Source organism: Giraffa tippelskirchi, chromosome 13 (genome assembly GCF_054371585.1).
Source record: "Giraffa tippelskirchi isolate mGirTip1 chromosome 13, T2T-mGirTip1v1.2.pri, whole genome shotgun sequence".
Classification (NCBI taxonomy): domain Eukaryota; kingdom Metazoa; phylum Chordata; class Mammalia; order Artiodactyla; family Giraffidae; genus Giraffa; species Giraffa tippelskirchi.
The window spans coordinates 98,683,951-98,711,826 of record NC_137287.1 but is presented as its reverse complement, the minus strand read 5'-3'; the positions used below and the strand labels follow the sequence as shown (position 1 = coordinate 98,711,826).

The 27,876-nt window shown below is 44.9% G+C and overlaps 1 protein-coding gene across 1 annotated transcript in view; it reads left to right on the top strand.

Annotated features, from left to right (window-relative positions):
• Positions 1-27,876, top strand: part of CDH26 (cadherin 26) — a 45,364-nt gene that overhangs the window by 10,882 nt on the left and 6,606 nt on the right. Inside the window, exons 5-16 of the mRNA XM_081552299.1 lie at positions 1,505-1,622; positions 1,985-2,146; positions 11,012-11,159; positions 12,908-13,074; positions 13,271-13,399; positions 15,023-15,208; positions 16,434-16,702; positions 21,481-21,623; positions 22,883-23,122; positions 23,822-24,043; positions 24,822-24,952; positions 26,388-26,465. Coding sequence (XP_081408425.1) covers positions 1,505-1,622; positions 1,985-2,146; positions 11,012-11,159; positions 12,908-13,074; positions 13,271-13,399; positions 15,023-15,208; positions 16,434-16,702; positions 21,481-21,623; positions 22,883-23,122; positions 23,822-24,043; positions 24,822-24,952; positions 26,388-26,465 — 1,993 coding nt within the window. The remainder of the gene's footprint in view (positions 1-1,504; positions 1,623-1,984; positions 2,147-11,011; positions 11,160-12,907; positions 13,075-13,270; positions 13,400-15,022; positions 15,209-16,433; positions 16,703-21,480; positions 21,624-22,882; positions 23,123-23,821; positions 24,044-24,821; positions 24,953-26,387; positions 26,466-27,876) is intronic.

The window sequence follows — 27,876 nt, the reverse complement described above, 5'->3', positions numbered from 1 at the left end:
AAATCAAGATTGCTGAGAGAAATATCAATAATCTACGATATGTAGATGATACTACCCTTATGGTAGAAAGTGAAGAGGAACTAAAGAGCCTCTTGATAAGAGTGAAAGAGGATAGTGAAAAAGCTAGCTTAAAACTCAATATTCAAAAAATGAAGATCATGGCATCCGGTTCCATCGCTTCATGGCAAATAGATGGGGAAACAGTAGAAACAGTGACAGACTTTATTTTCTTGGGTTCCAAAATCACCACAGATGGTGACTACAACCATGAAATTAAAAGATGCTTGCTCCTTGGAAGAAAATCTATGACAAAGCTAGACAGCATATTAAAAAGCAGAGATATTACTTTGCTGACAAGGGTCTGTATAGTCAAAACTATGGTTTTGCCAGTAGTCATGTTATGGATGTGAAAGGTGCACCATAAAGAAGGCTGAACACCAAGGAATTAAAGCTTTTGAACTACGGTGCTGGAGAAGATTCTTGACTCTGCAAGGAGATCAAACCAGTCCATCCTAAAGGAAATCAATCCTGAATATTCATTAGGACTGATGCTGAAGCTGAAGCTCCAATAATTAGGCCACCTGATGCAAAGAGCTGACTCATTGGAAAAGACCCTGATTCTGGGAAAGATTGAAGACAGGAGGAGAAGAGGACAACAGAGGATGGGATGGTTGGATGGCATTGCTGACTCAATGGACATGAGTTTGGGCAGCCTCTGGGAGATGGTGGGGGACCAGACCATGGGGTCGCAAGGAGTTGGACACAACTGAGCAACTGAAGAACAACAGTAAAATATATGTAAAACAGATAAAACCCCACTGTTCAGTTCTATCTATATTCCTTTGTCCAACAAATCTCTGACCCTCATGTTTGGGTCTAAGTCTCGGTCTCTGTCATGAGGGAGATGAGTAGACAGTCATTGAAGACCCCACAGCACTGAATGGAGGCTTTCTCACCAAGGATTTCAGAAACACGGAGAGAAGAATGTGTGTTAGTCACTCAGGCGTGTCCGCCTCTTGTGACCCCATGGCCTGTTGCCTGCCGGGCTCTTCTGTCCATGGGATTATCCAGGCAAGAATACTGGAGTGGGTTGCCATTCCCTTCTCCAGGGGATCTTCCCCACCCAGGGATCAAAGCCAGGTCTCCTGCATTGCAGATTCTTTACTGTCTGAGCCACAAGGGAAATCCAGAGAGAGGAATAGAGAGGGGGTAATTTTCTTATTGATCCCACAACTCTGTGCGTGTCGACTTTAGGTGTCAGCACACACTAGACAATGATCTCTAACGCTGTCTCCATAGCCCCTGAAACATCTCAGGAGCCACATACGAATGTGAGATCCCCGGGTGTCACGTGGCCCACAGTTTAATACTGACTCTGTAGTAAAGAGAATGGGCACTTGGGATTTTTAGGCATTGGAGGCTGTTGTGAGGATGAGGAAGGAAAGGCATGTCAGTCACTGTGCCCCCTGCCAGCCCCTCACCAACATCTCCCCCCTCATCGCAGTCTCTGTGATCCCCAGGGAGACAGCCGGCTTCTACGGAGATCCAAGAGAAGATGGGTTATTACCACCTTGGAGCTGGAGGAGGAAGACCCGGGACCCTTCCCCAAATTTGTGGGTGAGGTAAGGCAGCTGCTCTCGGGAAAGGCCCATCACCCCGTCCAATTCAGCACGTCCCTGTTGGCAGGAGGCTAAGATGCCAGACAGAGAAGTGGTAGGAGGCATGGGTGTCATGTGAGGGGAGGACCCTTATGAGATTCTTTCAATAGAGATGGACATTTATGCTGTTTCCAGTTCTTCACTCTTACATACCAAATTGCTGCTGTATTCCTTGTTCCTGCATCTTTCCCTACCTTTTATTTCTTTAGGATAAATTCTCAAAGCTATAATTTAAAACTGCCTTTAAATATTAGCCTAGATATTTGATAGGTATAGTAGTTTACTCTCACGCTGTTTGTTTTCCCCTTCCTTATTTTCCCTTCCAGCTGTTCAATAATATGTCTGCTAACATGGAAATAATATATTTAATCAGAGGACCTGGTGTGGATGAATATCCAGAGATTGGTTTGTTTTCTATAGAAGATAATGTGAATGGGAAGATATATGTTCACCGCCCTGTTGATCGAGAGAAAACACCATCTTTTAAGGTACCTAAAATGTGATGCATTCTAAACTTGGGCTTCTCTGGTGGCTTAGATGGGAAAGAATTTGCCTGCAATGCAAGAGACCCCAATTTGATCCCTGGGTCGGAAAGATCCTTCAGAGAAGGAAATGGCAACCCACTCCAGTATTTTTGTCTGGAGAATCCCGTGAACAGAGGAGTCTGGTGTGCTATAGTCCACAGGGTCACAAGGAGTCGAATGTGACTGAGTGACTAAGCACGTAAGCTAAGAATTACTGCAAAGATTGTGCAGGAATATTGTATTTGGAAAGCATTCTGTAAGCTGGCTGTGTGCCAGGCTCTAGGAGCTTGACATCTTATAAACTGTGACATGCTTTAGAAGTGTGCCTGGGACCTAGAGATTAATTTTGTAATCTCTTTGAGTTCTAGATTTTGGCTTTGTCATCATTTCTGTAATCTGTGAATCACTGCAGGTTTCCCTTCTAACAACTGGTATGCTGATATATCAGGATATTTGAAAGCGTTTGGTTATAGAGCTATAGAATGTTTATAAAATGGGCTGATTTAGTTTTTGGTGAGTCACAGATGAAATCTATGGAGAGAGGCTGCAAATGGACTCCATGGATTGCGTAGTAACCTGATGAAGGAGGAATTACAGCCCTGGCGATGGTTTGTTCCTATAAGTCTAGGTGTTCTTTATGATTTATCACCCAGTAACATGGTCTGGGTTTCCCAGGTGGTAAAGGATCTGCCTGCCAATGCAGAGGCCTCAGGATATGTGGGTTTGATCCCTAAATTGGGAAGATCCCCTGGAGGAGGAAATAGCAACCCACTCCAGTATTCTTGCCTGGGAAATCCCATGGACAGAGTATCCTGGCAGGCTGTCTATGGGGTCACAAAGAATCGGACATGCTTGAGCAACTGCACACATACCATGGTCTGCCATGAGGCTGAAATTCAAGTTCAAAACTGCGAAGGAAACTTGAAATAAAAATGCCCCCAACCACATGGTAGTATCTTGTGCTACCAGCCATAGCTTACAGGGCTTCTTAGAAGTCTGCAGCCTGCGTTCTGGTTTGAATTCTGCTGGAACCTGGGCTCTGTTCTCAGGCCTGCTTGCCTAAGCATTTCCTCCTTCGAGGGGGGAGATGTTTTTAATATTGGCCAGAAGTAATTTGCGAAGCTTTTCTCCACTGACTTAGAAAATTTATACACATGATAAGCCATATACCCTTAACACATTAATGGTCTTGGACTCTGTGATTTTTAAACAGGCAGAAATTCTCCGAAACTTCAAAAGGACATGCAAAGATGACTGTCTAGGTCTTCTCTCTCCATATAATCCCTCAAACCCCTCCATAAAATGTGCAGTTTTTAAATAAAAGAAGGAATATAGAGACTTCCCTGATGGTCCAGTGGTTTAGAATTCAGCTACCAATGCAGGAAGCTCAGGTTCAATCCTTGGTCCAGGAAGATCCCACATGCCATAGGGCAACTAAGCCCATGCACCACAACCACAGAGCCCCTGCTCTAGAGTATGGGAGCTGGAACTACTGAAGCCTCTGAGCCTAGAGCCTGTGCTTTGCAAGAAGAGAAGCCTCCACAATGAGGAACCCACATACCACAACTAGAGAAAGCCTGTATGCAGCAGTGAAGACCCAGCTCAGCCAAAAATAAAATAGATAAATAAATAATTAAAATAAGACGGAATATAAAGTCATAAGGGGGACCCTGGGACAGCACTTCACTATTTTTACTGAGCAAACAGGTCACCTAGGAATCTGGCTAAAATGCAGGTTCTATTTCAGTAGGTGGAGCAGGCCTGAGCTCTTGCATCTCTCACAAGCTCCCAGGAGATGCTGCTGCTGGTCCCCAAGCCTCTGCAGGTTGACTGTGGAGGAGCTAGGACACAACAGTTTACAGGCACAAGCCAGGCAAGGATGGAACAAAACATATAGTGCTTGGGGGGTTTTATTTTGGTTATTATTGCTTGATTGCTTTTAACATATTTAATAATGTACTAAGGTTGGCATTCGGGATTCCCAGGTGGTTCAGTGGTAAAGAATACGGGGTTGATCCCTGGGTCAAGGAGGAGGGAATGGCAACCTACTCCAGTATTCTTGCCTGGGAAATCCCATGCACAGAGGAGCATGGCAGGCTACAGTCCATAGCGTCGCTAAGAGTTGGATATGACTGAGCATCTCAGCACCATGCTGTATTGGGTTAGGTCTTAGTCTAGAAACCAGCATCCTTGTAAGGGGAGGGAGATTTGGACACAGAGAGAAAGACAAGGAAGAGAAGGCCATGGGAAGCTGGAGACAGAAACTGGAATGATGGGTCTACAGGCCAGGAAACACCAAGGATCGTTGACACCATGGGAAGGAAGAAGAGGGGCCTGGAGGGGGCCATTCCACAGAGCCCCAGGAAGGAACCCACCCTATAGACACCCCGATTTTGGTGCTGGCCTCCAGAACTGCAGGAGAATACATTTTTGTCATAGGCACCCAGCTTAATGCAAAAGTCATAGGGGACTAGCCCAGGGGGGTTAGCTACTAGTTAGCAAGACATGAGACAGGCTGCTGAGGATTATCAGCTCTGAAGGTGGGACAAGCAGAGTGTCATAGGCACACTACCCAAACGGAGTGCTCTAGCTTAACCACCGGCTTCTCTAAGAATGCTTACTACTGCTTTTTGACTGTCCTTAAGGACAGGATGTTATTAAAAATTCAGTAAGCCTAATGTATTGGCAAGAAGACAGCTCTAGCAGCACTGCTTTACTCTTGCAGATAGCAAAGGAGACACTAAAGCTGGCTAAAACTTGTGTTCTGAAGGTGGCGGGGTGGTGGCAGGAACTAATTTCTGGTTAATCCCATAAAAAACCTACAAGAAAGCAGTAGCAGGGGCTTCCCTGGTGGCTCAGTGGTAAAGAATCTGCCTGCCAACGCAGGAGACCTGGGTTTGATTCCTGGTCTGGGAAGACTCCACATGCCCCAGAGCAACTAAGCCTGTGCACCTCAAATTCTGAGCTTGTGCTCTAAAGCTCTGCAACATAGAAGCCACTGCAATGAGAGGTCAGCGTGCACCGCAACTAGAGAGTAGCCCCCCCTCACTGAAACTGGACTAAAGCTTGCGCAGCAGTAAAGACCAAGAACAACCAGAAATAAATAAGTAAATCAAAATTTTTTAAAAAGAAAGCAGCAGCACCAACTGAGAATTGCTGGAAGATTTAAGACCGAGAGAGGGAAAAATTCTTTTTTCTATGTAGAGATCTTCTCTGTTTATATCAAAATATGCTCAATTTCATAGGGTACAAGTGCACTCAAGAAAGTCACCTTTTTACATTCCTCATAATGATTATTTGTGGCTCTTTATCCCAATATAGTTATCTTCACCTACCTCTAAGCTATGCATAGACGTGAGTTTGTATTTTGTGTTTGGCATTTAAGATGTTTCTTTCTATATGCTTGTGTCTAGGATAAAGGATCTTGTACACGTAATTTCATGTAGCTATCACGTCAATGCCCTGTGGTGTGTTTACCCAAGGATATAAATCTGAAGGCTGTAACAAAAGTCTGAAAACCCTTTAAAAGTGCGGAGAATACCCATGACATTTCTTTTCCCCATTGTGATTCTGAGTCCCTGGAAATTCTTGGCATCTTGCTAAAAATAAATAGCACTTATGCCTCTCAGGCATCTTTCAGAACTAAAGGTCTCAGATGTAGCTTTAGGATAATAAATGGAATATAGAATAATAAACATAAAACAAATACGTGGCTCTTGTTTTTAAGTGGGAGGATTATAGTTGGCACAGACTTAGAGCCAGAAGTCAGGGTGATTAAGGAGCAGAGCTTTGCCAGCACCGTCATAAATTATGGAGGAGGATGTGGAAACAGTGCTGAGAAAGCCAGTTAGCTTGCACAGAAATTTGAAAATGTATGTTGGAGTCCCCAAAGCAGACAAGTTCAGGACTAGCAGCCTCGCAGCATCCTTTGTCTCCTAGGGGGAGAGGAGAGAGCTGAATGAGAGTGGACACAGGGCCCGGGACAGCATCTTACGATGCTGAGCAGGACCACGATGGTGGCTGCTGATCAGTGAGCAGCAAGTCTGCTGGGGAAAAGGCCTGAGGAGGTACAAACAGCGAAGTAGAGGAGGCCATGTGGGCTACGAGGGAAAATGGAGGGTGGGGCAGATGGCTGCCTGAAGCTCTCAGGGTCCTAAGACGGTTGTCTGGTGAAGCAGCCTGCTCTGGACTCTGGGGCCATAGAGGGAAGAGACGAAGTACCAGCTGGTGGCACCGTCAAGTCGACCCCACACCTAACTGCACTTGAATCTGGGCTGCTCTGCCTCCAGGCTCTGAGCCTGACAGCCATGGACCCTCTCAAATAATTCAAAGCAGGTGGACTTCCCTGGTGGTCCAGTGGCTAAGACTCAGTGCTCCAAGTGCAGAGGGCCTGGGTTCAATCCTGAGTCAGGGAACTAGACCCCACATGCTACAACTAAGAGTCCATATGCCATAACTGAAGATCTCCCCTGCCACAAGAAGATCCAAGATTTTGTGTGCTGCAACTAAGACTCACTGCAGCCAAATAAATAAATATATTTTAAAAATGTTGCAGAGGAGGAATACAAGGGAGCCTCCCTCCAGGACTTATGAAAGAAGAAAGGAGCTGATTTACGTAAGGGCTCAGCCAGGCCCTGGGCGAGTCCACCCTCCCTGGGCCTCACTGGAGCTTCTTCTCTGGCAATAAACCCCATACTTACTCATCATCCCTGAGCAGGGCTCTGCATCTGGTCACTAAAGGCCCCTCGAGAGGAGAAACCAGCATTCCCACCGTAAAGGGTCGTCTGCTTGAGGGCTCGTTGGTGCTCCCTCTGACTCTCTTCGGACTCCCCAAAATCTTTTCAGTCTTCAACAAATAAAATCGCTGTTTTCCCTAAAGCAATGAGAGATTCAATAGCAAGTCAGACTAGACCTACTTAAAAAATATATATGATTGCCTATGCCTTACTTTGCAAGCAGGGGCCCTTTTTTAAAATTAATAGACTTTATTTCTTAGAACCACTTTAGGGTTACAGAAAAATAGATAGGAAGTACCGAATTCCTATAGGCTTCCCCAGTGACTCATTGGTAAAGAATCCACCTCCTGGAGACGTGAGTTTGACCCCTGGGTCAGGAAGATCCCCTGGAAAAGGGTATGGCAACCCACTCCAGTATTCTTGCCTGGAGAATGCCATGGACAAAGTACCCTGGCGGGCTACAGTCCATGGGGTCGCAAAGAGTCAGACATGACTGAAGGGACGTAGCACGCATGCACGCACAGAGTCCCTATATACCTCCTCACTTTCCCACTTATCCCATAGTTTCCTCTATTATTAATATTTTGCATTACTATAGGACGTTTGTTACAATCGATGAACCAATGTCAAACATAATCATTAACTGAAGCCCATAGTTTACATGTGGATTCACTCTTTGTGGTGTACATTCTCTGGGTTTTGGCAATGTATAATGACATGTACCCACTCTTCTGGCATCATGGTTTCACTGCCCTAAGGTTCCCCTGTGCTCCATCTATTCCTTCCTTCCTCTCCTTGGAGCCCTTGGCAACTGCTGATTCTGTTACTATCTGTGTAGTTTTGCCTTTTCCAGAATATCATAAGGTTGGAATGGTACAGTCTGTCACCTGTTCAAGATTGTCTTCTTTCTCTTGGCAATATTCACTGAAGCTTCCTCCGTGTCTTTTCATTGCTGAAAAATACTCCATTGTGGAATACTATGGATGTACTGCTCTTTGTTTATCCATTCACCTGCTGAAGGCCATCTTGGTTGCTTCCAAATTTTGATGATTATGAATAAAACTGAGTATCCATGTTCAGGATGTAACATGATTGTTGGATTGTGTGGTAAGAGTATGTTTAGTTTTGTAAGAAATTGCCAAACTGTCTTCCAAAGTAGCTACACCATTTGCATTCCCACAAGCAGTGAATGAGACTTTCCTGTTGCTTATCTTACTTTTTAGGTGTAAAGCTAATAAAGGCTTCTTATGGAATTTAAAACTCCATAAGAATTTATTTACTTATTTATGTTAATGGTATAGTCATTAAAAACCTCTCCTCACTCCCAAATTTCTTCTCTGATCTGATTCCACAGAGGTGACCATCTTGCATCTATGTCCTTGTGAGCATTTGTACTGTCCATTGTTAACATACATAGGCTAAAATTTATTAAATTTTATGAAAATTAAGGATTCCGTTTAAACATTTTGACCTCATGCCAGAACAGTTATTTCTCTGCACGAACAGTCTCTAAATCGCCCTGACACGACAGGTGCATTTGTAATACTGGAGAACTGCTCACTCTTCAGGGAGCAGGATCATTGCTGGATCCTTCTGATGTGGTCTCTGAGTCACTTTCTCTTTCTTCTGCCCTAAAGATAAATGACTAAGACAGTGGTGCCTCATCCCTTAAAACCTTGCCTTCAAGAGTTGGCACCAATTGCCTTGTTGGTGCTGAGGCAATCTCATGGACCACCCTCCTGAATGAACCATTTGAGGAAGATGCTCTCTGACTGTCTTCAGGAGTGGACTTAAGAACGTTGCTTTTGCTTATATGTTTTTATATTTAATATTTTGTGTGTCCTTACAGCTTCATATGGGGTTTCCCAGGTGGCGCTAGTGGTAAGGAACCTGCTTGCCAATGCAGGAGATGCAAGAGATGTGGGTTTGATCTCTGGTTCAGGAAGATCCACTGGAGTAGGAAATGGCAACCTACTCCAGTATTCTTTCCTGGAGAATCCCATGGACAGAGGAGCCTGGTGGGCTACAGCCCATAGGGTCGCAGAGAGTCAGACTTGACTGAAGGACTTAGCATGCATGCACGCACAACTTCACATAATCATTTGCAAAAAATATGGTAACAACAGGGTGTAATTGGCTTTCAAGGAGACAGAAGGACCAAGGATTTCTGCTGGCACCTCAGCTTTCATTGCACACACGCATGTATGCACGCATGCACGCACACTGATTTTAGCATCTGCTCAGAGCAGAATGATGGGAGGATCTCTGCAGCGGGGGTCATGTAAGAACACTTGTCCTCTCAAGATGCTTCCATTCACTTACCTCTTCAGCAGTTCCAGAGAATGCCCTTTCCAGCAAGCGATCATTAGTCAGTGCTGGGATGGGTACCGTTATTTTCAAAAAACAGAATCAAGGCTCTTGTGGTTCAGGCAGCCTTTTTGTTTGTTTCCACATGTAACAGCTGTTTTGTGTAAGTGGGTGATGATGCAGTTCCTGAATCTCCTACAGATGTGATTTGGCTGAGGCAGAATGATGGACGTGGCCCATGAGGTTTCTGCTTTGACAGTGATTCTGTTATGGGGCACAAATCAGGGACAAACACAAGATCCTGTGCGATCACGACCCTCAGATCAATGGCGCCTTCGCTATGTTTGTTCCTTTGTCAGTCGCAAAAGTGTGGCTTATTTCCTTTCTACCTTTTCATTCCATGAATACTTCTCTAATCTGATTCACTGTGAGATGAGTTTTGCAAGACTCCGAAGTCTCCAGGAATGCTACCAAAGCAGAAACATTTACACCATCACACTGTCAGAAAGACTTCTGGTTACTTCTTCACACCCAAGCCTTTGATGTGAAGAATAAAAGAACCATACATTTATTTCACTAAACATTTTGTGTAAGCAGAATATAATTCAGGCAAAAGTGTTTTGGTAACATGCTTTCAACAGGGAATTTGAGACCTAGAAGTTACAGCACAGGCAAATCTCAAAAATCCCTATTGCCAAACACAAAAATGGTTGGGTGTCTGTAAACAATCATTTTGCAAGCTTTTAGTGAGCCACTAGCTTCTATAGAATCAAAGCACACAGAGAAAGTCTGAGTTTGATATTTGAATGATGAGAGGAAAATGCATTTTGATTTGTTGTGTTTTAATTACCATTCAGTTCAAAATATTTTCTGATTTCCATTGTGATTTCTTCTTTGATCTGTACATTATTTAGAAATGCTTTGCTTAACTTCCAAACACTTGGGGTTGTAAATTATCTCTCTTAATCATTTCTAGCTTATTATACACTATGTGTGTATGTGTGTGTGTATGCGCTTAGTTGCTCAGTCATGTTGGACTCTTTGCGACCCTTTGGATGGTAGCCCACCAGGCTCCTCTGTCCATGGGATCTTTCAGGCAGGAATACTGGAGTGGGCTGCCATGTCCTCCTCCAGGGGATCTTCCCAACCCAGGGACTGAAGCCTCATCTCCTGCATCTCCTGCATTGCAGGCAGATTCTTTACCCGCTGAGCCATCAAGGAAGCCCATAGCTGTCCTAGTTTATTTATTTATTGGTTGTGGGGCTTGTGGGGATCTTAGTTCCCTGACCAAAGATTGAACTTGGGCCCACGGCAGTGAAAGCACTAAGTCCTAAGCACTAGAGCTGCAGGGAATTCCTAGTCCTAGTTGCTTTTAAATGTTCCCTCTCCCCAAAGCTTAAGTGCCTTCTCTCTGCAATGTTTCACCGATATTCAATAGTGTGCTTACTTCTCATTCCAAGACATACAGTATATAGGAACTGAGGCTCATAACAACTTGCCTATGTTGATACAACTGGAGAAATTGAGATTTGAACCTACTATTAATAATAATAAAGTATTTTTTCAAGTCAGCTCATTGATCTGTCCTACAAACACTTGTTGAGTGCTTAGTCTGCGCTCAGTCCCTGGGGTCACAGGGTGAATAAGAACCTGTGACCCCTGCCCTCAGGAACTTTCAGTCTGTGGAGGACACCGATGCAGGACACACAGTATTACTGACTGGGATGGGATTCGTGCCATCAAATCAATGGTTTTGCAACAGTAATATGGTTTCTCTGCTTCTTAGGTTTATTTTGATGTTGCCAATCGCTTAACAGGACACATTGTGGATAGATCCTTGATTATCAATATCAGGATCAAGGATGTGAATGATCACACTCCCGAGTTCCCTGAGAAGGAATTTAACATCAGTGTGAAGGAGGACCACGCTGCAGGTGTGCATGGTGGGGCCAAGGGGGTCCCTGTCTTCTCTGCGCCATGACGATTTTCCAGCTTCTATAGTGACAGGTCACCTCAGTCCTAGTTTTCTTCAGGGAGGCCTCTCACTGTTCACATCCCAAAGGTCACAGGCCCTGGATTAGAGCAAAATGCTTTGAGGTCTCCACGCCTCATTTTGCATCAGCAGCAAAATGATGTGGAAATTGTCAGTTGGAAGAGCTAATCCGTAAATGTCAACCTAAAATAAATGAACGGAGGAAGAAGAGCAGAGGTGGGTGGTGGGATCCTGCATATCGCTGCAAAGTTCTCATCTGTAAACATCTGTAAAATGGCAGCAAGATGGCATCTAAAATTCCTGAGCTAGGATTCTTCCAGTCTTCAAACCTGAACCATCCTCATTAAAATGTGCATCTATTTGAATAACAAAAAAGTATTATTTATTTTGCAAAACAGTCTCTAGGAAATTTGGAAAATTCCAAGAAACAAAAAGACTGAAGTAGAAAGCATCTTTAATACTACCAATTAGAGATAAGTACTGTTAATGTTTTAGTTTATATTCTTTCAATATTTTTCTTTGCACTTTACATATGTGCATGTATATACACACCACACATGGTATATTATATTTTTATGTGTGTATTTATTCACAGATTTATACATATAGTTACAAATGTATGTTTGTATATCTACATTTTTTTTTCATCTTTATCATAGTATGAAATGTATATGTGTTTATATTACATATGTATAAATATATGACCTGGAGAAGGAAATGGCTACTCATTCCAGGATTCTTGCCTGGGAAATCCCATGGACAGAAGCCTGGTTCATGGGTTTACAGAATCGAACAGAACTGAGTGACTAACACACACACACACAAATATATGAGCATGCTTTTTTATGTGTGCATATTTAAGAATTTTCTCTTTAAAACTGCAATTTTATTGTTTATAACCTAACAGTATTCTCCTAGAGCATCTTGTGTGTCATATTTTATTTTATGCACGTGCTTTAAGATTTTTAACCAACCTTCTTTTGTCGCACATTTACATCTCATTGTCACATTTTGTTATTTTTACAAAACATGCTTCAGTGAACATATTTGAGCTAAATGCGTGTGCCATTCAAGCATTGCCTACTTAGCATAAATTCAGACAGGTAGAATTGCTGCTCCAAACCACACACACAACTTTAGTGTTGCAATTTATCCACAGCCCAGCAGCATATGACAGGTCTTAGTGTATTGTTCATCTCTGATTACCAAGTGCTTGAACATGTGATAACTTTCCTGGCTATTTCTAGTTCCCTTGTCAGTTATTTGTTTCTTTTCTTTGTCCACTTCTGTTAGTGTCATTGTCATTTTTTCTTCTTGACTTCAACCTCCTCCTTTGACATTAAGAATGTCTATGTCTCTGTCTGCCAACATGTATTCCTAATATATTTTCCTGGTTATCATTTCCTTCCTTTTATTTATAGCATTTTGCCACACACTTAAAAATCGGTCTATTGATTTTGTCCTTTAAGCCTCTGTATTTGCAATCATGATTAGAAAGTCCTTCTTGACCTTATGACGATTTAAATGTCCCTCTTCACTTTGTCTAGTAGGTCTATAGCTTGACCTTTATATTTACATACTCAGTCCATTCTGGTGTAAGCCCCAGTGCCATTCAGCAAAGAATCATTCTCCTACTGGTTGGATAGGCTGCTGTTGGCCAATAGTAACAATTTAAAAAATTCTTTCCAGGTCAACCTATTTTTCAGATGTTAGCAGTGGATCTGGATCAAGAAAATACTCCAAACTCTCAAGTGCTTTACTTCCTTGTTTCTCAAACACCGGTACTGAGAGAGAGTGGTTTCCGGATTGACCGTGTTAGTGGAGAAGTACGACTGTCAGGATGCTTAGATTATGAGGTTATGTGCACTTTATTGTTTTGGAAAAATAAAATGGGTTCTCCCTCTCTGAGCCCCAGACTTAGGGTTTGCATTTGCAGTGAGAAACCCTCTGTGGCTAGACTGGCTACTGAAATTGCTAAAATGGAACATTTCTGTATTAGATTTCCTTTTCCTGTGTTTGAAGGGTTTCACCTACCTTTTCCTCCTCACGTAGACGGCGCCTCGGTTTACATTACTCATTGGAGCGAGGGATTGTGGCAACCCGCCGCTGTCGTCCACAGCCACGGTTCATGTGCATATACAAGACAGCAACAACCACATGCCCAGATTCACCCAGGACCACGTAAGTCCCCACACGAACAGTCTCCATGCCCCAGGCTCTGTTTGCTGAAGGAATTCCTCCATCACCCAAGATACAGGTAATCTCCAAAATAACTTCAGCTGGAATCAAGAAGTCAACTGCATTGATAGGGAACCAGTTAATAGCAATGATGTGAGCCTACATTTGTTACTATTTTGTGCCAGAACGGTGTTGAGAGTGTTGACAGGCATCCCTAGGTTTTCACTGATTGGAGCTGCCGTTTTCCATCCTGCAGGTGAGAAGGCCGAGGCTCGGGGAGGACAGAGGATCCCGGCTCCGTCCACTTCAGGGCCTCTCACTTTCCACACTGCTGATGTTTTGGAGATGGAGGAAGGGCACAGGGAGGGTGGGGAGGGGCTGCCCAGTGACCTGTAGCATGTTGAACAATAGCATCCTTGACCTCTGCCCACTGGAGGCCAGTAGCATCCCAAGTCGTGACAACCAGAAACATCTGCCACCATGCCCAATCTTCCCAAGCCTGACCCACAACGTTCAGAGCTCTGAAATAAGAAGATGGGCAGGCAGACTTGGGCCAGGCCTTCCCCAGCTCACCTGGTTTATATATTGGGCTCCACACAAGATCACAGGCTGCTAGGTCCTCAGGCTTGAAGAAGGTGCTGGCACTCACTGTCCCAATCAGTTTGGGAATACAAAACCACTTGAAATGCAGAAGATTGCTAAGAGAGGAAATAAAAACTAGTCATGATCTGCTTTTAGTTTCTTAATTTTTCACTCTTCCATATGAATTTTTAAGAGGAAAACATCCATTGTATTTCTGTCTTTCTTCTGACCCCTCTCAGGGAGGTCTTTCCTGATGACCTGGTTAAATTCCCAACCTGACCCCCCAACATACATACAGCCAGTTCTCAGCTCCCTGGGGATAGGATTTTTGCTGTTTTATTCACAGCATCTAAATCAGAATCTGGTACACAACAGTCTTTGTTGAGTAAACAAATGCTACAAACACTTATTTTTTGTCACTGTCATTTAAAAAAAATTAATTGTATAAACTGAAGTTTAAATATTTCCAATGAAAGCACCTCACTTAACAGCATGTAATAACTGAAACATGTTTATTATATCTGAGTCTTGTTTCAAAATCCTTCTCCAACTTAGTTAAAAGCTGTACTCTCAAAAGTAGGGCTGGAAAAAAAAACACATTGTTATTTTGATGTGCTGGAGAAATTATCTTGTCACCAAAAGTATTGAATAAGGAGCTATTTTAAAGATCTATTATGTATTAGAAAGATTATCACCTTAATTAAAATACATAAGAGCTCTATTTTAGGAGAGTTAGATTCTTGTAGGCAGCATAAACTAAGGTGTATACTAATATTTTAAAAAGTGGTGCCTTGCGTTGGATAGAAGGGCACTTTTAAAGTTATGCAGCTCTTCAGTTATTTGGGCACCCAGTCACAGGGACGAGATATTTGTTGTTCACACTTTTTCTGCTGTAACAGACAGACTTCCAGATCCTTAGTGGTCAAGTTCAATCATAGGAGAAGCATCCAAGTTGTCATCTCTCTACGTTTTCTTTCTTCTTTTCTGTTTTCTTTTCTGACTGTATTTCTTTTTCTCCATGACAATGACGATCATCTCTCTCAGTATAACATTCAGATTTCGGAAGGCTGGGCCAGCCAGGATGTGTTACGTCTCGGGGTTCAAGATGGTGATTCACCATCTACAGCAGCGTGGAGAGTGAAGTTCGACATAACGAATGGCAATGAAGAGGGACATTTTGACATTTTGACGGATCCTGAGACCAACGAAGGGATTTTAAATGTTATCAAGGTAAATGCATCCAAGCAGGTGGCTGTAGATGCCAAGGCCCTTTCTGTAGGACTCCTGACAATGAAGTAGGTGCCAACAGATGATCCATGTGTTCTGAGCACATGGCCTGCTGGGTCACAAGTCGCCATGGCCAGTGAAGAATGCAGGGCTGCGTGGATCCTCAGCTCTTTGCCTTCACGGCTCCTCCCATCAAAATCATATCAGTATTCAAGATTATTTTTGATATGACCAGTTACTTCAACATTAAATTCTTTGGGGCTGTTTTGGACAAAATTTAGTAGATTTATATAGTCCCTAACGTGTTTCTTTCTCCTGATGTGATAAAATCATTTATGACATTTTCTCAAACCCCATGAGTTCATTTTTCTTCTGAGTTTGAAAGAAATTAGAACATTTGCATGGACCCGTAAAAAGACTGTGGGCTCCTGGCACTATGCCTGCTGTGCCTAGTAGAGACTTGGCCCTGCAATAAAGTATTATTATCTCATTTAATGAGGAGGAAACTGAAGCCCAGAGAGGCTGGGTTGTTTTCACGAAGTCATATGACTGGAGTAGGGGTTCTGACTGGAGCAGTCTGACTCCAGTGCCTTTCGTCTTAATTGCTCTCAGTAGACCCGAGAATGACCAGTGCCTCTGGTGTAGTGCGAGTGAGTCAGCCTGGGGGTCAGTTTCAAAGGCAGACCTAAATGAATATATCTGAAGTGGGGACGATTCTGCCTGTCAGTGTAACAAGCTCCCGGATGATGCCGAGGGGCCATGCCATGCTGTGAATAGCAGGGCTCTGTGGGTTTTCCATGCCAAATGCCTGGGGCTGGATTTCCCAAATATTCCCAGTCTTTCAACCCTTTTAAGTCACTGACCACTTTGTCCCCTGAATAGCTATGATCATTAATATCCATATTTCCCTAAGCGCCACTGGGTTTTTGCAGGAGAGTTGTCACATTAATGTTTCATTAGGTTATGGTTTTTGTTGCATTTTTCATTACCCTCTGACTGATGGTGGCTCTTTTCAACCAGGAGGAGGGAGGAGGGAAAAAAAAGAACTCTATAAATGATTTGAAAATGGGCTGACAACTGTCTTTTGATCATTATCAAAGACAATGTAAATAATAAATGAACCACAGAAGCCACAGGCGCTGGGTTAGCAGTGACAACTCACGCTGAGAGGCCCCCTCCGGCCGGCAGAGCCGCAGGGGCTAATGAAACCTTCTCTCTGGGGCGGCAGCCTTTGGACCATGAGACTCAGCCAGCGTGGAATCTGGTCGTGGCCGTGGAGAATGAAGAGCCGCTCTTCTCCTGCGAGGGGGGGCAGTTGCAGAGGCCCCGGCAAGCCTCAGCCAGTGCCACCGTGAGTGTGCGGGTGACCAATGCCAACGACCCGCCCACCTTCCACCCGGGGACCTTCATCGTCAGTCAGGTCGATGGCGCAGGGCCGGGAATTCAGCTGGGAATTTTCAATGCTACAGATCCAGATAAAACCACCGGCCAGATAAGGTGGGGAGATGGGAGCGGGAAGGGTGGGAGTTCATACAGAATTAGCCACGTGTCGGGGAGGGTTCCTGTTTGAAACTGGCTCCTTCTATGTGCTCCTGAGGGCGACTCCATCCCAGTTGTGAAAATGCCAAAGCCACTCACCCCGGAACTCCCCTAGCCCAGGTTCAATGCCATTTTCCTTCTGTCGTGTCCTCTGACCCCCATGGGAGGAATTCACTTGTTCGTTTCCTTTGCATAGAGCACAGAATTCTTTTAGTCTTTTTCCTGTATTAAAATAATTTGTTATGTATTTCTAGTCCCTCTTTACCACATGTTGTAAACTGGCAGCCTTGTGGCTTCTGGCCAGAAGTGTTTTCAATTGTGGCAAAACGTACATAGAGTTTACCACTATCACTGTTTTCAAGTGTGTGGTTCAGGGACATTGACTACATTTATACTGTATGTCATATTGCACCTTCCCCACCACCCATCTGCAAAATCTCTCCTCCATCTGTTCATTTCCCCAAATTAAAACTCTGCACCCAGTAAACAATAACCCTCCCCATTCTCCCCCGCCTCTAGGACCCTGCACAACCATTTTACTTTCTGTCTCAATGTATGTGACTGCTCTAAGTACTTCATATAAATGGGATCACACAGACTTTCCTTTTGTGACTGGCATATTTCACTTAGCATAGTGTCTTCAAGTTTCATTCATGCTCTAGCATGTGCAAGAATTTCCTTCCTTTTAAAGCTGAATAATATTCCACTGTGTGTATATACCACCTTTTGTTTATCCATTCATCTGTTGATGGATACTTGGATTGCTTAGTGTTTTGTTTTTTAAAAATGAAGTTGCCACAATCCCCAGGAAGGTGGCAGAGTGGGAAGCGCCAGGAATCGGTCTCCCTGTCTGGACAATGACGGCGCTGGCAGAATCTGTCGGATGGACTGAATTTGGAACTCAGGAATCTGTGGAAGGATTTCAACTTCCAGGGAAGACAGTGCAAACTATGGTTCACTACGGTCCATCTCGGCTTTTAGCGCGGTATGTTCCTTACCTCCAGCCCCATGCAAGGCAACTGTGCCTCTGTCCCTGGCACTGGGTACACAGCCTGTGGGAGCCAGGGTGGGCAAAAAATTAACAGACATTAATTCCCTTCTCATCAGTAATTAATTTATACATATAAAGATTAAACTCTACAATTAAAAGGCAGAGCTTGGCAGAATGGATAAAAACACATGATCTGACTCTGTGTTATTTTCAAGAGGCTTTCTTGATATACAAAGACACAAACAGAAAACCTAACACCATATACAGAAATTAACTCAAGGGTTTCCCTGCTGGCTCAACGGTAAAGAATCTGCCTGCCAATGCAGGAGACATGGGTTCGATTCCTGATCCGGGACAGTTCCACGTGCAGTGGAACAACTAAGCCCATGCGTGGGTCGCAACTACTGAACCTGTGTTCTAGAGGTAGATGCCACTGTTGAAGCCCTTGTGCACTAGAGCTTGTGCTCAGCAACAAAAGAAGCCATGGCAATGAGATGTCTGTGCACCACAACTAGAAAGTAGCCCCTGCTCGCTGCAATTAACAGAAAAGCCTGAGCAGCAACTAAGACCCAGCACAGCCAAAAATAAATAAAATTATTTAAAAAGTTAACTCAAAATGGATCAAGTAAGTAAATGTAAGACCTAAAATAATACAACTATTACAAGAAAACCTAGGACAAAACATCACAACACTGGATGTGGCAATCATTTCTTGGAAATGACACCAACGGCACAGATAACAAAAGAAAAGATAGTCAAATCGGACTTCATGAAAACTGAAACCTTTTTTTTTGCATCAGAAGACACTAACCACAGAGTACAAAGGCAGAATGGGAGAAAATACTGGCAAGTCATACATGTGATAAGGGATTAATATCCAGAAAATATACAGAACTTCAAAAACTCAACAAGAACAGCAACACCCTGATCCAAAAATGGACAAAAAGTTTGACATTTCTCTAAAGAAGATACAAATGGCCAACAAGCACAGGAAAGATGCTCAACATCACTAATCATGAGGGGAATGCAAATCAAAACTGCAGTGAGATACCACTTCACACCCATCCAAAACACAGAAAACAGACTCTAGGTTCATCAGGTTTGGACCACTTCAGTTCAACTGCTGATTCACACTGTTGTACAGAAGAAACCAACACAACATTGTAAAGCAATTATCTTCCAATTAAAAAAAAAAATAAAAAAACAACCCAAAAAATGGAAAACAAGTGTTGGGGAGAATGTGGAGAAATTGGTATCCTTGGGCACTGCTGGTGGGAATATAAGATGATACAGCCTCTGAGAAAAACAGTAGGGGAGTTCCTCAAAAAATTAAAAATAGAGTTACCATATGATCCAGCAATTCTACTTCTGGGTACATGCCCCAAAGAACTGAAAACAGGGCCTCAAAGAGATGTCTGTACACCCATGTTGATAGCAGCATTGATCACAATAGCTAAAATGTGGAAGCAACCCAGGGAGCCATTGATGATGAATGGGCAAACAAAATGTGGTCCCTACATCAATGGAATATTATTCAGCCTTAAAAATGAAGGGAAGTCTGCAATATGCTCCAACATGGATGAACCATAAGGACACTGTGCTAAGTGAAATGCACTAGTCACAAAAAGACAAATTCTGTACAATTCCACTTGTAGGAGGTACTTCAGTTCAGTTCAGTTCAGCCATTCAGTCGCGTCCGACTCTTCACGACCCCATGAATCGCAGCACGCCAGGCCTCCCTGTCCATCACCAACTCCCGGAGTTTACCCAAACCCATGTCCATCGAGTCGGTGATGCCATCCAGCCATCTCATCCTCTGTTGTCCCCCTCTCCTCCTGCCCCTAATCCTTCCCAGCATCAGGGTCTTTTCCAATGAGTCAACTCTTCACATGAGGTGGCCAAAGTATTGTAGTTTCAACTTCAACATCAGTCCTTCCAATGAACACCCAGGACTGATCTCCTTTAGGATGGACTGGTTGGATCTCCTTGCAGTCCAAGGGACTCTCAAGGTACTTAGAGTAGTCAAAACTCATAAAGAAATAAAATATAATGGTGATTTCTAGGGGCTGGCAGGAGGGGAAATGGAGAGTTATTGTTTAGTAGGCATAGAGTTCAATTTTACAAGAATGAAAAGAGCTGTGGAGATGGATGGTGGTGATGGTTGCATAGCAGTGTGATGTATTAATATTTAATCCCACTGAAATGCAATTTAAAATGGTGAAGGTGGTAAATTGTATGTTATGTGCATTTTTACTGCAATAAAAAGAGATAATAAAGCTGCCAGCATTTAAAAATCAAGAGCATGCTAACAACCTGAATTATCTGAATGTTCTTGAAAAAGAGGAAGATTTGGCATTACTGGGTCTGTGTCCAATGGGGTCATGATCACCAGGGGCATGGGGAGAGGTCCCTTTGACCTCTCGCTCATCAATTGACACCAATCCTTATCCGATCAGCTTTACTCATTTCTTGCACCTGCTTGGGACACCCCTGTGGGCACTAGAGTTTGAGATTCTTCCTTAGAGCAATGCTTCTTGACTTAACCATTGAGAAGGACCAGATTTTGCTTTTTAAAATTTCCAGTTCACTGTGGAATAATAATTTTATAAAATATTAAAAAATAAATTACAAAAATATGATCATGTGCTTGGGGGTCACAGTAATGCCACTGACTATAAAAATTTCCTGATGCTTGCTTCTCAGTTTTCTCTCTTATCTCCTTGGGGCAGCTAACCTGGAGTTCCAGACCACCACAGGTCTATGCAGGCACATGCTGAGTTAAAGAGGCCCAACTGCAGTATGAATCAGAGTCACCTGGAAGGCCTGTTAAATGCCCTTTGCTGGGTCTCACCCCTGGGGTCTTTGATTTTGAGGTCTGGGGTTGGGACTGAGATTTGCATTTCTAACAAGTGCCAAGATGATGCCGATGCTCCTAGTCCCTGCTTGGACCTCTTCTGAGGGATACCCGTGGAGACCCCAAATCTGATTCAGGGCTGTATTCCTGTCCCTAGAGCATGGTTTGGTCCCTTTGAAAACCCTGACTTGACAAATATCAAACAGGGAGAGTTACTGACCTTTTCCAGGGCCTTTAAGAGATGAGGAAGAGAAGGCACATGAAACCCCCTATCTTCAGCTATTTTGGAGAGCAACATCTTTTCTGTTTGCCTGTGGGTCCAGGCCTTTCCTTCTGTGGGTCTCTCAGCAGGTAGGCTGGGTCCCAATGGTTCCACTTGGTTCTGATGGCTGCCATCTGACAGATCTTGGGGAATTCTGGAAGGCCAGGTATGCTCATCCATTAAAATGGTTACCAGGTGCACACAGGTGAAGCAGGATGTAGACAATCACGTTGCCTGGCTGTATTACCCACATGTGAATCCTCTAGGCTCCAGGGGTAATATAGTCTTGTGCTTCTGTTGCAAGGGCAGGCTTGGCTTAACATGAAGCCACCAGCTCCTGCAGGCAACTGAAGATTGGCTCTTTTCCAGGATGAAATGTTTTCCCTGAGGTGGACAGAGTTATGTGCAGCCCGACAAGGACAGGACACCTGGTGTTCAGTGAATATTGATCTGACACTCTGATCGGGTCTCAGGTCTCTGGGCCTTCATCAGAGCCAGGAACACTCCTAACAGAGGTTCTTACAATTTCCCAGATTCATAATGGGAATTGTGTCTGCTGTGGCATATTTGGACTTGTCTCTTGATGTAACTTTTTAATTTTAAAAATTACATGTGTTTTTTTCTGCAAGATACAAACTGGCTTATGATCCCGCAAACTGGGTCAGCATAGATGAGCGGTCTGGGGTAGTCATCACCGTGAAGCTGGTTGACCGTGAATCTCCTCATGTCAATGACAGCATTTACATGATCATTGCTCATGCTGTTGATGATGGTAAGCACTGACCCAGAATTGTCAGAGGGGGCTATGTTTTCTTGCTCCTAAGGGAAAATGACACGGGTGAATGTCTTTCAGCACAACTGGGAAAGATATAAACCTTTTTATCATTGTGCATCTACACTGATGATTATTTTCGATATAATTCTTAAAATGGCAAACTAGGGGGCTATGCTGCAGAAAGAGGGGCGGTGTTCATTCAGAAGAGACGATGAACCTGATAAGGACGCAGCCACCACCACAGCATCTTTTTCATCTATTCATAAGACAACTCTCTAGCTCTTTGTCAAAGCCAATTGCATATGATAAACATGAGCAGTTTCCCTGCACTTGGACCACCTTATAAGCTCAGGAAAATGTGACTGTGCAGGACAAATTTGTCATCAACCAAGATCGGTGATTTTTATCAGCATGTTTTAACTCTTTTCTCTATAATCTCTCTCAAGGCTATATTTCTAAACCTACCAAGGCAGAAAGCTAGAAAAATAAAATATTTCAAGTAATTTTAATGATTGTATTTAACAAAATCTGTAAATTAGAGTTGTAATAAGAGTTGTCTTATGAACCCAGATTCCCAAGCATACATAGTTGTATATCCCATTTGGATAATTAACAGTTGTATAATTAATGTTGCTTAGGGAGATATTAAATCTGTGTTCCTAATTGGTCTTAGGTGAGGGTTCCATAACTCTGTTATGGATGCTTTCATGAATGGCACTGCTTTTTCAGTGGAATGGTTTTAAAAAAATAAATTTTTATTTTGAGGTCATTGTAGACTCACATGCAGTTTTTAGAAATGAGGTAGTGGGATTCCAAGTACCTGTTGCCCCGTGTCCTCCAGGGGTGACACCTTGCAAAACTCTAGTGCAGGATCCAGTCCAGGATCACAGTGGGGACCCAGTACAGAAGCTGAGGTCTCCAGAACTACATCACACCCACGCCCCCCCTGCTGCCCCCCCTCCCCCTGCCCCCACCCCCGCCTTAACAACTTCCATGGCTGATATTATCGCCTACTCCATAATTGTACCTCATTCAACAAGTGTTTTATTAACTTATCCTACCCAGATTTTCAAAAAAGCAGGAAAACAGATCCAGCCCTTGCAATAAAGCTTATTGAAAGGGAATTGGCTTCAGTGTCTCCGCGGAGTGGTTCTTTTCTGCAGAGGCCGAGAGCGTTCATTTGCAGGCGTCTGTGTGCTGGGGCAACCTCTGGAATTCATCAGCAGCCCTGCTGGGACTCCCTCCTCCCCACCCAGGTGTCCCTCCGCAGACGGGAACGGGGACCATGCTGCTGTTCCTGTCAGACGTCAACGACAACGCTCCCATGCTCCGCCCGAGCTCTCAGTACCTGGAGGTCTGTCAGTCTGCGATAGACAAGCCCCTACTCATCGAGGCGGAGGACAGCGACCTCGAGCCCTACTCCGACCCGTTCACCTTCACACTGGACAGCACGTGGGGAGACACAGAAGACATGTGGAGACTGGGGACAAACAGGGGTACGTATCACATTGGCCAGAGAGAAAGGCTGGAATAGGACAGAAATCTGACTCACACAGACACAGGCCAAGAGGAATGTGCTAGCTTATGTCACCAAGAAAGGGGCAGGTAAGCCTGTGTCCCAGCAGACCTGGGTGCCCAGAGGACTTCCTGGAGGCGGTGCCTCCCGACCTTGGCTCTGTGGTCCCTTCATCTGCAGGCAGGCTCTCCTCTGGAGACATCAGTGTGGTGGCTGGGAGTCCCTGGGACTCTTTCTGGTGCCTGGCAAGAAGGTGTACATCATCGCAAGGCTTGAGCCACCTGCCCTGCTCAACACTGGGTGGGGGTTGGGAGGGCAGATGTGCTGGATGACTGGTTCTGAGCCCACACCTGGATCTGGCTGGGATCTGGGTTTAGCCCCTCCTAACCCACACGGTGAAGAGTTCAGGAAGTGTAGGTGCCCCTAAAGGAAAACTGGGGTGCTGTTTCCATAGCCATGAGTAGACAGCTCTCAGTGAGTCCTGAGTCCTTCTAGATAATCATCAACCTGCAGGTGGTGTTGGGAACCACTTCACATGCAGCTGATGTCCATGGGAGAGTGGTCGTGGCCACCTCAAACTTCCTACAAAGCCTGGCACAAGGGAGGCATTAGGAAATAACCCCTGAGCAGCTGAATGAATGAACACATCAATGCAGCTAAGGTCTCCCTCCCTCTGCAGGTTATTCAGTGGAACTTCTAATGCAGAGAAGCCTTCCACTTGGTGACTACTCTGTGCCACTTCTCATCGGAGACAAACAGGGACTTTCTCAGAAGCAGACTGTCCACGTGAGGGTCTGCTCATGTCCCAATGGATTCACCTGTGCGGAGCCCCTCGTCGCAAGAGCTGGGGTCCTGCAGGGGGCCCTGGCCCCTCTCTGTGTAGCGTTCATGGCTCTGGCAGGTCAGTAAAGGCAGGAGCTGTCCCGGGAATGCGGCTCCTCTCCCTGGGCTGTAAGCCAAGGGCATAGAGTCCTTGGGGGTGGGAAGAACAGATGGCTGAGGTCAGTGGGGTGCCTTTGAGAATGACTCCCAGGCTCATGGGAGGCCCAGGCTCAGATGGCAGACTTCCACCCTGGTCAGACAGGCTGCCTGCCTGGCAAAGGGGGCTTCTGCTCAGTAGCAGCACTTTACAGCAATGGAACCTAGAGATGGACACTGTGTAATGACAGTGGTCCATTGTCTATGGATTTCTGTTAAGCAGGAGATGCGGGTTCAATCCCTGGGTCTGGAAGATCCCTTGGAGAAGGAAATGGCAACCCACTCCAGTATTCTTGCCTGAGAAATCCCATAGACAGAGGAGCCTGGCAGGCTATAGTCCATGGGGTCGCAAAAAGTCAGACATGACTGAGCAACAGAGCAGAGATGATTTTAATAGCTGAGGACAGCAATGTACACAAGCTCCCAGGCTTGGCAAAGGCTAACAGGGAAGCTCGATTTTCAAGGGGACAGTAGAATATTACTGGTCACATAGTATTACTCAATCAGTCCGACAAATAGTTACCTCTCACCTACTGTGCCCCAGGCTGTGCCAAGCACTGAGTCTGCAGAGATTGATGAAGGCTCAGCTTGCCCCCATGAGCTCCCGGCGGAGTTATATGCCAGCAGCACAGGCTCCTGTGGGAGGGAACCTCTGATTGGCCAGAGCTCCAGCATCTCCTCTCCCCCTTGTCTCATTACAGCCGCTCTGCTCCTCCTGCTGCGATGCCGCCTTGTGTCTGAAGCCAAGAGGCAGGGTCGCCCTGTGCCATGGGATGAGGGGATCCAGACCCTGATCACGTGGAATGAGGAGAGCAGAGCCGATCCTCTCCAGGTAGTGGAGCTGGATTGTGTCTTATGAGGACGATGCGGTGGGCTCTCCATACTGCTCTCATTCATCACCCCCTCATATCATCATCTCATCACATTTGTTTAGGGTACTGGCTCTCAACTGGGGGCAATTCTGACCCCCATCCCCACCCCAGGGGACATCTGGCAGTGTCTAGAGGCGTGTTGGTGGTTACAACTCAACTGGGAGTGCAGAGTCGGCGGGGGGAGGGGCGGGTGATGCCATCGTGTCTGGTGGGTAGAACCGACTCAGGGACACTGCAGGCCATCCTGCTGTGCTCAGGACAGCCCCCATGACAGAGAAGTCACCTGCCTGAGCATTAGCAGTGCTGAGACTGAGAAACCTTATTTAGGGCAAACGACTTTTTTCAAAAGGTGGAGTTTCTCTAGTATTACTAACAACAGTTACCAGTTATGTCCTTGTAGCCATTGGTAAATAAGGCTGCCCCACTGTGTCCACACTTCCTTGTTATTCCATCTTATGTGAATACACCAGCCTGCATCCACACACTGGGGACACTGCATACTCTTGAGAAGATTCCCTTCATCTAGACACCATCACTGATTCCACCTGCCTTGTCCTTTTCTGCCACCGGAGACTCCCCCTGATCAAGAGGGTCTGCAGGACAGCACAGGGTCCTCCCCTCTCTGTGGGGAAGCCAGTGAGCCCTTAGAAAAGAAATCCAGGCCTTTCCTGGTGGCCCAGTGGTCAAGAATCTGCCTGCCAGTGCAGGAGAGAGACACTGGTTCGATCCCTGGTCTGGGAAGATCCCACATGCTGCAGAGCAACTGAGCCCGTGGGCCACAACTACTGAGCGTGTGCCCTAGAGCCTGTGCTCTGCAACAAAAGAAGCCACCGCAATGAGAAGCCCAAGCATTGAGATGAAGAGTAGTCCCCACCTGAAGCAACTAGAGAGAGACCTCGCATCAACGAAGACCCAGCACAGCCGAAATAATAAATAAATAAATCTTCTTAAAAGAGAGAGAGAAGAAATCCAGCACTTCTCAACATCCGAGTCCCTCAGTGAATATTTGTTGAGTGAAAAACGGATAAGGCTCCACACAGCACTGCCCACCATGGCGACCCCAAGAGCCATCATTGTGGCTTAAAAGAGGGCAAGGACCAGTTTTGAGATGCTGAGGCTGATTGAAACAAGGTTTTCTCTTTGGTTGCTTGGTTTTTGTTTTTGCCATCACTTCACGTGAACCACTAAACAACAAGAAACTTCACTTCCTGACCAGTGATTACAAAGTGTCCGCTTGCCGGGGTTGCCCTCCTGCTTCACAGCGCAGGTTGTGTTTTCCAGGGTCAGGATGCTGTCTGTGATGCCAGAGGGGAGACATTACTCCCTGTTCTCTGTGTTTAATGCCGCCATCTGTAATTTCAGCCCCAGTCATAATTCTTTCCCTCTGTCCCACAGGGAAGGTCATACCTCAGGGATCACATGCCAGCCCTGTCCATCAACCCAGCCGAGGTAGGCACCAAGTTGGGAGCTAAGGTGAGTGTGGCTTGTTTGCTGCTTGTGTTGAAACAAGAGGGGTGGCTTTGATGACTGTTCCCTGCGAGGGGGAAACCATGGCTGCTCCCCCACCCACATCCTGGGATGTCCCCCTGCAGGCCCACCCCATGCCTGCTTTCACCCCAGCCCCGCCTGCAAAGCCCCTGCAGTTCTGCTCAACTTCACATGCCTTTGCTCCCAGCTCAAATGTCGGATGGCTCAGGGCCACACTCCAGTCCGTCCAGCGCTAACTTCCTGACTTTAAACATTATTTTTCTTTAAATGGACTTGTGTCCAAAAGAAGTACATTTCTTTAAACAGGAAATTTTTTATTTCAATTGTAAGCAGAAAACCAGTTTTACTTGTATAAAGAGCAGGTAGGTGAAACACAGACACAATAGCAATAGAACCCTCTAATTCTAGGTAGAAAATGTGTAAAGAGAGAGAGAGCCAGGACAGGCTTGGCACTTGACGGACACTTCCTCCTTGATGTCATTAGGGTCATGGAAGAGGAATTAGTCAGGGACCGATTTTTCTCACCAGGCAGTTCAATGTCATTTGAAACCCTGTTCCTAGTCTGGCTAAACATTCCCTTCTCTAAGTGGACGGAGACTCCACTTTGGAAAAGAGCGAGTTCACCCAGGGCTGCTGTCATTCATTGTGCAGGTGCCTAGCTGGGGAGAGCAGGGCCTCTTTTCCTTGACTGGTCTATAAGTTTCTGGAGGCCAGAGCTCCTGGGAGGCACATTAAGAGCTCCGGTCCACTGATCGTGCCCTGGGGTTTGCACTCTGTAAGTATAATCCCATTGCATCTTTACCAAACCCCTGCTGGAGGATACCTTGCTCCCCCATCTGCAGGAGAGGACACCAAGGCTGCTCTTCTATCTTCTGGTGAGCTTCTAGGTTCCCTTTATGATGTCCTGCAAATAGTCAGTGTACCTGTTGTGACTGGTTTGATAGACAGCCATTCACACACCTTCCCTCAGTGAGATTGTCACTTACGATTATCAGGTGACCTGCTATTTTAAAATCTGTGACAAGGCATGGAATTCCTTAGAACTGTTACTGAGGACCTGTGCCTGCTTTATTTTCTTTGAAATTTTATTTCATGATTGAAGGGCTTATATTAAAAACAGAAACCCAAAGCAAAAATTGTCCACAATCCCATCCCTAAATCTAAACAGTTTCATCTGTCTGTGTCAGCTTTTAGACCTTGTGTGCATATTGAGTTGTCAGGTGTCTATAATATCATCCATAGAATGTTAGAATCTACATCTTCATGTCATGTTGGGTCACACATACCCACTTACTTTTATTCTTTTTTACTTGCTTCTCTTCACCTTTCCTTTTCTATTCCCATTTTCCCTCCCCCTCATCATAATGCTAATTTTTATTTGCATGTGAATATCTGA